Raw genomic sequence first — 13,810 nt, 5'->3', positions numbered from 1 at the left:
GCAACATACAGCCCTGGTCTGCAGGCAGACATATGCTATTCCCTTTCAGCCTCAGTTACAGTCATGAATGAGATATCTACTAAAACCACCACCGCCAGTGGAGAACGGTGCCAGTAGTCAGTTTAATTGCCCCATCCTCTTGTACTGATGCTACCCCCTCTTATTGTCCCAACTCCTTCCCTCCCTCCCCTTCAGCTGTACTCTTCATGGCTGGGACTGCTGTTGTGCTCTATGCCAGCCATTCTCAACTCAGGGTCCAGGGCCCCCGCAGGGGCTGTGAACAGGTTTCGGGGGGTCTGCCACGCAGGGTCAGCATTAGATTCACTGGGGCCCAAGGCAGAAAGCTGAAGCTGGAGCCCCACCGCAGGGGCTGAAGCCCAAGCCCAAGCTACTTAGCTTCATAGGGCCTCCTGTGGCATGGTGCCATGGGCAATTGCCCTGCTTGATACCCCCTAACGCTGGCCCTGGCTCTTATATACAGAAAAACAGTTGTTGTGGCACAGGTGGGCTGTGGAATTTTTATAGCATGTTGGGGGGGGCCTCCGGCAGAAAAAGGTTGAAAACCCCTGCTCTATGCATCCCAAGGGGAAGTAAGAATGTTGTGCTTGTAACTTATGTGGATCATGGGGAGTGAATGCACTCACAATAGTACCTCTGTCCATTGTTTCTTTAGCAACTGCAAATGTGGCCTTGAGAGTCTCTCCATCCACACTGGCAGAGTGGCTTGGCCAGATATGGAGGAAAAAGAAGAGGACAAGGGAAGACATGTTCCAGGATGTCATGCAAGCCTCTGGTGTATCGGATTGCGAGCAGAGGGCTTGGAGGGTGACAAAATGCAGAGGGATAGTGAGGATAGGAGAAATGGGTGGCAAGAGAGGATCATGCTGCTCATGGAGCAAACAGACATTCTGTGGTCCCTTATTGAACTTCAGGCTGAACACATTTGCGCTCGCCTCCCCCTGCAGTCCATAGAGACCACCCTACACTTCCCCCCCACGTTCCATGTGTCTTCCGAGGCCACAGCAGTACCCCAGCCACTCCCGTGGGGGAGTATACACAATTACAGCTGCACATACACCCAGCTGTGGAAGACTAGGTTGGTGTATGTGTTTGTGAATTCCATGTTCCTTCCCCTTTAAAGATACCTTTACCTGTATGCATGATACTTATTTAAGCTTTAAGCAGATATGTTTGCATGAGTGTAGAATAAAAGTCTATTTATGGAATCTTAATACATCTTTATTAGTCTCCAACATATGGTGGCTGTGGCTAACATCTAAAGATAACAGCAATAGTTGCATTTGCACTGTTACATTAGCACACAGACAGCACTCTTTACAAGGTTCATAGTACAGTGCAAAAAAGCAGTGCCAGGCACAGCATACTACACCAACACATATTACTGTGGTTCATTGTTAAAATGCTCCTTCAAAGCTTCTCTGATCCAAATAGTTCCCCGTTCAGCTCTTCTTATAGCCCTGGTATCTGGCTGCTCAAAAATCAGTGGACAACCGATCCACCTCCATGTGCCAACCCTGCAGAAACTTCTCCCCCTTTGCTTCACAGACGTCTGAAGTGTACAGCAGGCATCTGTGGCCATGGGGATATTTTCTTCACTGAGGTTGTGATGCATGACCAGAAAGAGTTAAGCAGCTTGCAGACTAAATAACCCAGAGCCAACCTTTAAAGCATGTTAGAAAGTATGTGAATGGTAATTAGGGCCATTCGATGCTAGATAAACTAGAATTTTGAAATGCAAACCTATGTTGTTAGAAGTGATACTAATTGTGTGTATCTTAGATGCTAGCCATGTAAACAGACAGTTCCTGTCTGTCACTATAACTATTAATTCAGAGATTAAAAAGGGAATATGAACATTTAGATGAATCTTGGGTGAAATAATGTCATTGTCTATATGTCTCTTTGAAGTTTGTGATATATTGCCTAATAGATAAATTGCCCTATGCTAATTTGTGTAACTAATTACTGGTGGTGCTTAGGAAATGGAAGGTTACATCAAAAGCCTATAGTTCACCCAGGACTGTAAGGTCAAGTAGCTGTATAAAAGACCCTTGGATCCTGATCCTGTCATCTCAGATCTGCTTGAAGTTTAATGCAGGGGAAGCCTAAGCCATAAGGACTGAGATCTCAGTTCTGACTGGACCACCCTGAATATAAACATTGGACTATAACCTATGGACTATTTCTGAAAGAACTCTTTGCATCTGCAAAGCTCTCCATCTCTGCTATGAATCTGAATCTCAAGATTGATTCATGTCTGTATGTATACTGTTCTTTTAACCAATTCTCTCTCTCTTTTTAATAAATTTTGATTTAGTTAATAAGAATTGGCTGTAAGTGTGTATTTGGGTAAGATCTGAAATATTCATAACCTGGGAGGTAATGTGTCCGATCCTTTGGCATTGGTAGAACCTTTTTTATGTGATGAATAAGATTTTCATTAATCCTCCTCATATTTGACGTGGATGTCTTGGTGGAGGCCTGAGGCTGGATTACTTTAAGGGAAATGTGTTGGTGACTTCTGAGTAACCAGTGAGGTATAAAAGAAGCTGTTTTGTGCTGGCTTGGTAAATCTAAGTTTTGGAATATCCATCAGCTTTGGGGATTGCCTGACCATTCTTTGCAGTTCACCCCAATTGAGTGACCTCAGCTGATTCCCCTGGGATTCGGGTCACAGAGGTATAATCTCATGAGCAGACAGCACCAGCAGCCCTTCAAACCAACGAAGGCATATTCAACATTTAGTCTGTACCTGCTGAGCCTGTTATTTAAGCGCTCCTTGATACTATTGAGGTGGCCAATGTATGGCTTCATGAGCCACAGAAGTAAAAGGCAGGCAGGGATCAGTGTTGGTATTTCAACATCCCAAATGGTAATCCTCTGGTCTGGAAAGAAAGTCCCTGTGTGCAACTTTCTGCACAGGCCCATGTTCCTAAAGATGCATGCATCATGACCTTGCCTGACCAATCCACATTAATATCGGTGACACAACTCTAGTAATCCAGTGGTGCTTGCAACACCATAGAAAAATAACCCTTTCTGTTGATGTACTCCATTGCAAGGTGGTCTGGTGCCAAAATAGGGATCTGCATGCCATCTATCGCCCCTCTGCAGCTTGGGAACCCCATTGCGGAAAAACCATCCACTATTACCCACACATTGCCCAGATTCAGTCCTTCTTAGTAGGATACAATTAATGGCCCTGCATCACCGCAATGCCCACAGGGCATTTACCATCTCCAAATAGATTCCTGACTGATCAGTAGCAATCTGGCATTGCCAGCATCCACACAGCAATCACCACTCGATTCATTGTGAGTGCAAGTCTCATTTTGGTGTTGCTGCGCTGGCAGGCTGGGGCAGACTCTGCATATAGTTCCAGGAATGTGGCCTTGCGCATCTGAGAGTTCTGCAACCACTGCTCGTCATCCGATATCTGCATAACGATATGATCCTATTAGTCCATGCTTGTTTTTCAGGCCCAGAACTAGCGGTCCACCATGTGCAGCTGCTCAGGGAATGTTAACAGCAATCTTGAATTGTTTCTTTCCACGGCGCACTGCAAGGCAGCCACCAACTCATCAACATCAGACTCGCAGCTTAGGAAGTACTGCAGGATCAGGCACATTGTGTTTGTAATGCTCAGTGCAATATTAATGAGCAGTGCGAGATCTATGCTTCTCACAGAGATGGCGGACGTGCAGGTTAGCAGGGCTTCCAAAAAGTAACATGAAATGTAATAGGATTGCCATTGAATGATGAGATGGAGAAAACTGCATAATGGGATGCTGAACACATGTTTCCAGCCACCCTTGCACAACTCCTTTGCACCAGGGCTTAAATACTCAGACACAATTTCCCAGAGCCCCCCGCTCTCCCCGCTTTGGGGCTCCTGGCTTCAGCTGCTGGGACGGGCGGGATTTCTAGGGGCTTCAGCCCCATGGGGGGCAGAGGGGCACTGTAGATTGGGGCTTCTGTCCTACGGGGGCAGGGCCGGGGCTCCCGCAGGTATGAAAATATTTACCAGAGCTCTGCTCTGGATGACTCCAGTTGAATTTAAGCCCTGGTTTGTGGCCATGAGGCATTGCAAACTCTTCCCAAAACACCCTGCACTAGATGGTGGCGAGTTGCACAGTGGGATAGCTACCCACAGTACACTGCTCTCTGTGTTAATACAGGTGCTGCTAGTACGGAAACACCCCAGCAACACAAAGCATGTAGTATGGACATGTAACAGCAGTTTAATTACTGCAGCAGCTGTACTTCAACGTAACTTAAGTCGACTTAATTTTGTAGTGTAGACAAGGCCTTAGCCAAGGGCTAATGCAAGATGATCAACATTATATCTGTGACAAAGCTCCGACCTTGTCTCAGTTGGTCCCATGCTTCCAGGCAGATTTTTGCTAGCCTCAGAGGCTCACTGTGACTTTCCACGTAGCCCCTCTCTCTCTAGAGGCAAGGGTCATAGCCTAGTGAGCCATTTTCATAATAAGCCAGCAAGGGAGGTGGGAAAAAGCAATCCTCCCTCACACAGTCTCTGTTGTCTCACAGTCTCTGTGATTAATTGGGTGGGAAGCCCGGGCCCACCCTCTACTCTGGGCTCCAGCCCAGGGACCCTAATTGTAAAAGCTATTGGTAGCTGACCTATGAAACAGGATGAGTACAATTCCCTGGGCAACTTCCCTACAGCGGCCCCCACTTCCTCAGTATCTACTTCACCCTTACCTCAGGGCCTCCTTCCTTGTGCCTGATAGGGTTTGTACTGCCCAGCTATCTCCACTGCTTTCTAGAAGGATCTTAATTAGCCCCAGGTGTCTTGATTAACCTGGAGAAATTGCCATTTGGTTACCATGGCACCAGGGATTTGTTTAGCTTGGGGCTAACATACCGGTTCCTCACTACTTTCCTATAGCCATCTGGCCGTGCCCCGTCACATATCTCAACAAAGCACTTAGATTCAGACAACCTACGAAAAGGATTGCAGTGTGATAAATCCACAGAAAAAAAACTCAGAAGATTCCTGATCGAGACAACATAGTAACATCACAGCTTCCAAAGAGCATTCACTAGGTGACATGTGACAAGATCATTATTTGTGGATAGAGAATGACAATCCTCAGGGCTGTCAATTTAGTACCTACATATGAAACAATAGAGACCTACCTCCCTAATTATACCCAAAGATTCCGCCCCTCACTGGGTTACGAGAAAAGCATCATGTACCTGAACAGCTAGAAAATATTCCATTGTCCCCATTATCTACTATCAGCCAGTTCTTCTTCAGCAGTGCTGATAGTCAAATTTATGGGACATTTTATTAATTCAAGTTTGTTCAGCTTAGAGATCCCACTATCCAAAATTGGAACAGTAGATATATAAATCTAATGTCTAATACAAAAAACTGTAATCATTACATTTTTGAGGAATCTTGATCAGATGGGGCACATTAAACTCATGTTTCAGAGTAGCAGCCGTGTTAGTCTGTATCCGCAAAAAGAAAAAGAGGACTTGTGGCACATTAGAGACTAACAAATTTATTTGAGCATAAGCTTTCGTGAGCTACAGCTCACTTCATCGGATGCATTCAGTGGAAAATACAGTGGGGAGATTTATATACACAGGGAACATGAAACAATGGGTGTTACCATACACACTGTAACGAAAGTGATCAGGTAAGGTGAGCTATTACCAGCAGGAGAGTGGGGGTTGGGGGGAAACTTTTGTGGTGATAATCAAGCTGGGCCATTTCCAGCAGTTGACAGAAACAGTGGGGGGAGAGGGGATAGGAGGGGGGAGAAGGAGGAAATAAACATGGGGAAATAGTTTTACTTTGTGTAATGACCCATCCACTCCCAATCTTTATTCAAGCCTAAATTAATTGTATCAGTTTGCAAATTAATTCCAATTCAGCAGTCTCTTGTTGGAGTCTGTTTTTGAAGTTTTTTTTGTTGAAGAATTGCCACTTTTAGGTCTGTAATCGAGTGACCAGAGAGATTGAAGTGTTCTCCGACTGGTTTTTGAATGTTATAATTCTTGATGTCTGATTTGTGTCAATTTATTCTTTTACGTAGAGACTGTCCAGTTTGGCCAATGTACATGGCAGAGGGGCATTGCTGGCATATATCACATTGGTAGATGTGCAGGTGAATGAGCCTCTGATAGTGTGGCTGATGTGATTAGGCCCTATGATAGTGTCCCCAAATAGATAGGTGGACACAGTTGGCAACGGGCTTTGTTGCAAGGATAGGTTCCTGGGTTAGTGGTTCTGTTGTGTGGTGTGTGGTTACTGGTGAGTATTTGCTTCAGATTGGGCGGCTGTCTGTAAGCAAGGACTGGCCTGTCTCCCAAGATCTGTGAGAGTGATGGGTCATCCTTCAGGATAGGTTGTAGATCCCTGATGATGCATTGGCGAGGTTTTAGTTGGGGGCTGAAGGTGATGGCTAGTGACGTTCTGTTATATTCTTTGTTGGGCCTGTCCTGTAGTAGGTGGCTTCTGGGTACTCTTCTGGCTCTGTCAATATGTTTCTTCACTACAGCAGGTGGGTATTGTAGTTGTAAGAATGCTTGATAGAGATCTTGTAGGTGTTTGTCTCTGAGAGGTTGGAGCAAATGTGGTTGTATCGTAGAGCTTGGCTATAGACAATGGCTCGTGTGGTGTAGTCTGGATGAAAGCTGGAGGCATGTAGGTAGGAACAGCGGTCAGTGTGGTTTCTGGTATAGGGTGGTGTTTATGTGACCTTCGCTTATTAGCACCATAGTGTGCAGGAAGTGGATCTCTTGTGTGGACTGGTCCAGGCTGAGGTTGATGGTGGGGTGGAAATTGTTGAAATCATGGTGGAATTCCTCAAGGGCTTCTTTTCCATGAGTCCAGATGATGAAGATGTCGTCAATGTAGTGCAAGTAGGAGTAGGGGCATTAGGGGACGAGAGCTGAGGAAGTGTTGTTCTAAGTCATCCATAAAAATGTTGGCATACTGTGGGGCCATGCGGGTACCCATCGCAGTGCCACTGATTTGAAGGTATATATTGTCCCCAAATGTGAAATAGTTATGGATGGTGACAAAGTCACAAAGTTCAGCCACCAGGTTTGCCATGACCTTATCGGCGATGCAGGAACCTTTCCTTGCAAAAAGCCCATTGCCAACTGTGTCGACATATCTATTCAGGGGACACCGTCATAGGGCCTAATCACATGACCCACAGTATCAGAGGCTTGTTCACCTGCACATCTACCAATGTGATATATGCCATCATATGCCAGCAATGCCCCTCTGCCATGTAGGCCAAACTGGACAGTCTCTACGTAAAAGAATAAATGGACACAAATCAGATGTCAAGAATTATAACATTCAAAAACCAGCTGGAGAACACTTCAATCTCTTTGGTCACTCGATAACAGACCTAAAAGTGGCAATTCTTCAACAAAAAACCTTCAAAAACAGACTCCAATGACAGACGGCTGAATTGGAATTAATTTGCAAACTGATACAATTAACTTAGGCTTGAATAAGGACTGGGAGTAGATGTGTCATTACACAAAGTAAAATTCTTTCCCCATGTTTATTTCCTCCTCCCCTCCCCCCTCTGTTCTCAGATGTTCTTGTCAACTGCTGGAAATGGCCCAGCTTGATTATCACTACCCCAGCCCCACTCTCCTGCTGGTAATAGCTCACCTTATCTGATTACTCTCATTACAATATGTATGGTAACACCCATTGTTTCATGTTCTCTGTGTATATAAATCTCCCCACTGTATTTTCCACTGAATGCATCCGATGAAGTAAGCTGTAGCTCACGAAAGCTTATGCTCAAATAAATTTGTTAGTCTCTAAGGTGCCACAGGTCCTCCTTTTCTTTTATTAAACTCATGGCTACCTTATTTTACCAAATTTAGGTACCTTTTATTCTATGTATAAGGAACATTTGTGGTAATCTTAGATCTCTGTGGGATGTGTGTTGGCAAATGGTGACCACTATGTATGCAAAATAGTAGAAGGCTTAACTAAGGCTGGCAAGAATCTAAACAAAATCTAGACAGAAGTAGAACTATGTTCAAGGATAACAAAATGGTAATACCAAAATGAATAAATTCAATCTGAGGAAACTTGTAAATGATCCAGCAGGATACCATGATTCAATTTATTGACAAATGCAGTACTTCAAGTTAGTGAAAGGCATTATATAGAGAAGCATAGTCTCAAATTCGAGCATTGGCTTTGACAAGACCTCCTATGTGGTCATAGGAAAGTCACAAACTTTCTCCCACAGTTTCCCTTTCTGTAAAATAGGTATATTAATAATAATTTCTCTACTTCACAGGATTCTTGTGATTATTTTTCAAAATAAATGCTAAGTATTATTACTCTTGTTTTTCATAAGGAAAAGTTACTTGTAAAATATGCATTAATGATCTCAATGAACACATGTATGGTGGTAAATAAATCTGATAAAAGAAATAGACTTTACTGATTGGACAATTTAAGATAAAGATACAAAACAGCTAGCTACAGATACCTAGGGCAAAGGTTCTGAAGTATTCCGTTTACTTCTTTAAGTAGAAAGTTGCTCTGAAATTGAGTCATAGCCTTTTGCAGAGTAAAGCAAGATGGGTATGTTGTCTGTGCCTGTGCTCCTGACTTGGTCTCTTCTTCAGGTTGGCTGTGGTCTGGTAAGAAAACAAAGACAATCTTTACATTTTGAAGTATAATATAGGTCCTGACAAGCTTGTGAAAAAAAGAAAAACTGCTGCATATAGTTCCTGCAAATGAGTGGTTCTCTCCAATTGTTAAGAACATTGAGGAGGAACACAGAAAATTTTGTTTTCTGAGTAGATTTCTTCTTGCTGCTACTTATAATCAGTCCACCTCTATATCTAGAGGGCCTGATCCTACACTCCTTATTCTGGCAGAACTCCCATTGACTTTTCTATAGCAATTTTGGCTGAATACATAGTCCAGCACTGAACCAGGATAAGTGGTAAAATCTATTCTACTATTTGGAATATAGATAGTGATATCAAGTATTTTGTTTAATATAATAAAGATGTCATGGAAGTGAATGCCCTCTTAGTCAAGCTGGACATGCTTTTCTTTGGCTGTGCTAGCAGCTTCCCCAACCCATGGTGAGCTATTTTATGACAACATACAACAATAGCAACTTTGAAATTATATACTGCCTTATGTTTTTCCAGAGAAATGCAGTATTTTCCCACTTCTGTGAATAAGACTCAGTGTGATTTGCAAGAATTTGGAGCACACAATATTGTGAATCTGTGGGTCAGACAAACACTGTGTGGGTGGAAGTGGAGAGTCTGATTACCCTGTTATTACTTTGCCAGGAGCTGGTACCTTTTCTCATGTCGGTATCACTGGGACAACTCATGGAGCAATGTATTACTTAATATGAGTTAAGGTGGCAGAATCTGGCCACCTTACATTTTAATGTATATAACATCATTCATGTGCCTCAAAGTGTTTCCCAAAGTTAGGCTGAATAAACCACAAACAGTAAATTATTCAGGAAAGAGGAAACGTCTTCCATTTAGATTTTAAAATAGTAATTCAGTGGACTAACTGGATTTCTCCTTGACACACCCTTAATTAGTGTCAGCTAGCAGTGCACACTGTTATTCGTAATTGTAAATTTGTTATAAATGTACAAAATTGTAGCTATTCATAAAATAGTAGGTGCTGGCATTCTGGTAAGTTGTGTTGGCTTTGAGGTTATGGACACCTGCAGCCGGATCCTGCAGCTGGTGCTCCCCTGAGTAATCTTTACACACACAAGTATCCGCACTAAAATAGGTAATTTCACTGGGATTTGTTGGATTCCATAGCTACATATGAGTAAGGATTAAGCCCCTATCTAGCAAGAAATCACCAACTCCTTCAACATTGAAGCCATCAGTTGGTGACAGTTTTCAGTCAATGCTGACCTGGGCTGGATTTGATTACATGAAGAATTGGAAATAATTTGGTATTTGAATAATCTCCCACTCATGCTTTCTCTTACTCACCAGGAGTGTATAAATTAGAATCAATTAAATTGTTTTATGGTTGTACTTATGAAAGTTTTGATGCAGCTGGAAAATCTTGTCCGTAGACTGGAAAAAAAATTAGCTTTGTGATGTATGTATTTGCATGATGGATTTTGAAGCCAAGAGGCATTGTGATTGTAATCATAGCGACCACAGAAATGCTTTACCTTTCATTAATGGCACTAAAGGCATTCAGCACTTTGGATAAAGCTTTTTTTTTTTTAAATTATATTTATAGAAACTGTTATTTCAATTTTTGGATAAACCATCATGAAACTGACAATATTAATTAAATCATTCTTGGGGGATTAATTTTAGTCAGATTAACTATCAAGGTGATTATTAATTACTTCTAAATCAGATCACCATTAATTGAATTATGAGACTTTTTGCTGTTTGGAAATAAATTGGCTCCTCCTCCTTTCATTACCAGTCTCTAAAAAAACCCCTACTAATAAGAAGCATTCCAAGGATTGGTTTAATTTCCTTACGTTCATCCTGAACCTTGCACTCATTGACTCCTCTCAATGAAACTGCTCTGATTTGGCCCCTTAAGAGCCTGATCCAAAGCCCAGTAGAAGACACTAGAAAGTCTCCTACTGAATTCAGTGGACATTGGATCAGACTCCATGTACAAAGAAAATTAAATAAGCCTAGGAAAATGAACAGGATGACAACTATGTATTCTATGCAAGCTGAGTTGGAGTCTGCCAACCCTTACTTGGGTGGGGGTAGTCTTTACCCATGTAAGTGAGGGCTACATGTGTGAGTAAGAATTTACAAGATTGGATTCTTCAAAAGCAGATGGAGTCTGTGAAAATTCTTTGGTATCATTCCCATGGCATATCTGTATTAGTTAGCCATTGTACTATGCAATAACATTTTTTTAAAGGTAGATCTATATGATGGTAGGACATAAGTGCCATAAAACTTCAGTATTTAATGGAGGGCTATTGAGATTATAGAATCAGGGAAGATTGGCTGGAAAGGATCTCTCGGTTTATCTAGTCTGTACTCTATACCGGAACATCTGAGTGCATGGAACACAGAAACAGCCACATGGTTCCCAGTGCAACCTAATTGTAGCCTATTAAAACACACTGAAAGTGGCCAGCAATAAATGCTGTTAGTTGAGCTCAAGATGGATCTGTAAAATTATTAAAAGAATAATGTTCATAGCATTTCATTTTGTGCATCCTGATAATCTGTCTCTTCTTTTCTCCCTCACTAGCCTACTCCAGAGTCATTTGGTGAGTTCTGTTTAGAGTTCTATATGAGTGCGCTGAAGGCAGCCAACAAAAACAGCAGCTCAAACACAGCAGGGACAGATTTATAATTACTATTATTGTTATTACATTAATTTTCACACTTCATAAAGATAATAGCAAAGACTAATGTTCTATCTCACTTGCCTTTTGTTTTTCAGAAGTAGATGTAGATGGTGGAATTGATCGAGATATCTTGGACATCAATGAAGGTCATTTTTTAATTTTCTTTTTCATATTTTGAAAGTTTCATTGCAACAGTGAGAGATCAGTACAATGTCTGAATATTAATCAGCTGTTATTTTTTAGCTTTAGGACTGAACCTTTTTGAGGGAGATATCAAACTTGATGGGGTGAGTTCAAATATAAAACCAGAAATGTGTTATTGACTTATGTAATATAAAGCATGGCTGATCTGAACATGCTCAGCCCATCCAGCTTGTACTAGCCATAAATGTTGTTTATGTAACAATAAATTGAAATAATTTGGGAATGTATTTGTACAAAATGTCATAGATAATGAATGAGTCATGTAAATTTACAGAAGCATTAACTAGAATAAAAATCAGTTCATCCATTAGATCAATGTAATAAACTTCTTATTTCCCTTACTGTGATTTAGACTTGTAGTTTTAAGAGTATTGGCATTAATCACATGCAGACAGGCGCGCTTGAGATATCCTTAGTTTATTTGCAATTCTGCACAATATTTGTCAGCATATGAAACTTCAGACTCTTCCCTGCAAACCCTTCCTCCTCATGTGAGTTGCCTCCTCATGCAAGTTTAGGTCCTTGATTAGCATCTCATTTTAGAACATCCCTCTGGTATCCCTATTCACGTCAAAAAATCATTGCATTATATCTCAAAGAATCCCAGTGGGAATACCTGACAATCTACTTTAGCCTAATTCCTTTCAAGTCAATGGCAATTTTGCTATCTAATTCAATGGGAGCAGATGATCAGTGACAGTAAGGGTAGTTTTAGTCAAGGCCACTGGAACAAATTCCTAAACTTATGAAAAGAGTCATAGGATGTTAATGTCCAGGCAGAGCAGATAGGACTTTATATTATAACGAAAGACAAACCCTCCTAAATGGCAGGGAATTTAGGATTTAGCTGACCCTGCTGGGATTTGAAATTTTGTTCCTGGGAAGTCTCTAGAATAGGTGCCGACTTTCCAGTGTGCTGGGTGGTACTCCCCCCCAGCGCCACCGCAGACCCCACCCCCACTCCACCCTTTCCCCCAGACCTCATCCCCGCCCCACCTCTTCTCACTCCTGCCTTGCCCCGTTCTGCTCCATCCCCCGAGCACACCCCGACCTCGCTCCTCCCCTCCCAATGCCACCTGTATGCTGTGGAACAGCTGATGATGGCAAGCAGGAGGTGCTGGGGGGGGGAGGGGGAGGCACTGATAAGGGGGCTGCCAGTGGGTGCTCAGTACCCACCATTTTTTTACCATGGGTCCTCCAGCCCTGGAGCACCCCTGGAGTCGGTGCCTATGGTTTCTAGTATTTCAAACCTGAGGCCTACACCACTGGGCCATCTTCCTCAGCATTTGTGCTCCTAAGCTTATTTCTCAACTACTCACACAGATTCACAAGAAACATATTTCTTACTTGCAGGTTAGAGCTACTAAATTTTGTTTTTGCTGCCTACTCCTATGTCATCCCTTACTGAACTCTTCACATTTATTTTCCTTCTCAAATACAGGAACGAAACTCCATTATTGGTGACAACTATCGGTGGCCCCTCACCATCCCATATGTCCTTGAGGATAGCCTGGGTACAGTATTTGCCTTTGAAATATATATATATATATATATATATATATATATATATATAAATAATAGTTTCTGCTTTGGTTGAAAAGTTGCACTAGTTTTAAATACAAGTTTGTTTTTAAAGTCATCTGCCTAAGGTATGACACTGCATTAAGTGAAAAGAAAAAAAAAGTTACTGGGGATCTTTTTTAATTTAGGGAATCTCATCTTTCCATTTGCACGGTTCAGAGTGACAAAAAGTTTGGATATGAATAGATGAAGAAATAGATTAACCGATTTAAGCCAAGTAAGTCTCCTAGAGGAGATGACCCAGATGTATTGCTTGCATTCAAGGATCTGAACAATGCTAGTGAGGTGTTTATAACCCTTTACTTGCTTGAAATCTGAAGTTTTTACTCAGTTTTTATTCAATCCTTGGTCCTATAAACTCTACTGAAGTCAGTAGCAGTTGAGAGCACTCAGCAACTGTCAGGATCAAGCATTATGTACTCATCATCTTATATTGTATACATAAAAATCACCCATGAAACATATCGTATTATGCTTAAACAAAACAAAGGTAGAATACAATTGTCTGGGTATACCGCAAGAAGGACAGGTGACTTGTTATGGGTTTTAATCTGGCTGCAACTTTATTATATAGAGGTCTGGGACCACCAGCAGATAAAGTGTACAGTGCAAGCAAATCCATGCTTATTCAAATCAAT

General features: G+C 41.9%; 1 protein-coding gene across 10 annotated transcripts in view; it reads left to right on the top strand.

Annotated features, from left to right (window-relative positions):
- Nucleotides 1-13,810, top strand: part of LOC119851151 (E3 ubiquitin-protein ligase RNF138) — a 69,625-nt gene that overhangs the window by 25,687 nt on the left and 30,128 nt on the right. For 7 of the 10 annotated variants that reach the window (XM_043507907.1, XM_043507906.1, XM_043507909.1 and 4 more), the window contains 4 exons: nt 11,288-11,306; nt 11,483-11,533; nt 11,631-11,674; nt 13,033-13,105. In XM_043507907.1, coding sequence (XP_043363842.1) covers nt 11,288-11,306; nt 11,483-11,533; nt 11,631-11,674; nt 13,033-13,105 — 187 coding nt within the window. Of the gene's footprint in view, nt 1-673; nt 837-8,578; nt 8,689-11,287; nt 11,307-11,482; nt 11,534-11,630; nt 11,675-13,032; nt 13,106-13,810 lie in introns of those variants that run through there. The other 3 variants (XM_038390498.2, XM_043507914.1, XM_043507915.1) reach the window with 3 other exon arrangements.

This window comes from Dermochelys coriacea, chromosome 2 (assembly GCF_009764565.3).
Source record: "Dermochelys coriacea isolate rDerCor1 chromosome 2, rDerCor1.pri.v4, whole genome shotgun sequence".
NCBI lineage: Eukaryota > Metazoa > Chordata > Testudines > Dermochelyidae > Dermochelys > Dermochelys coriacea.
This window is presented reverse-complemented; position numbering and strand designations above follow the sequence as displayed.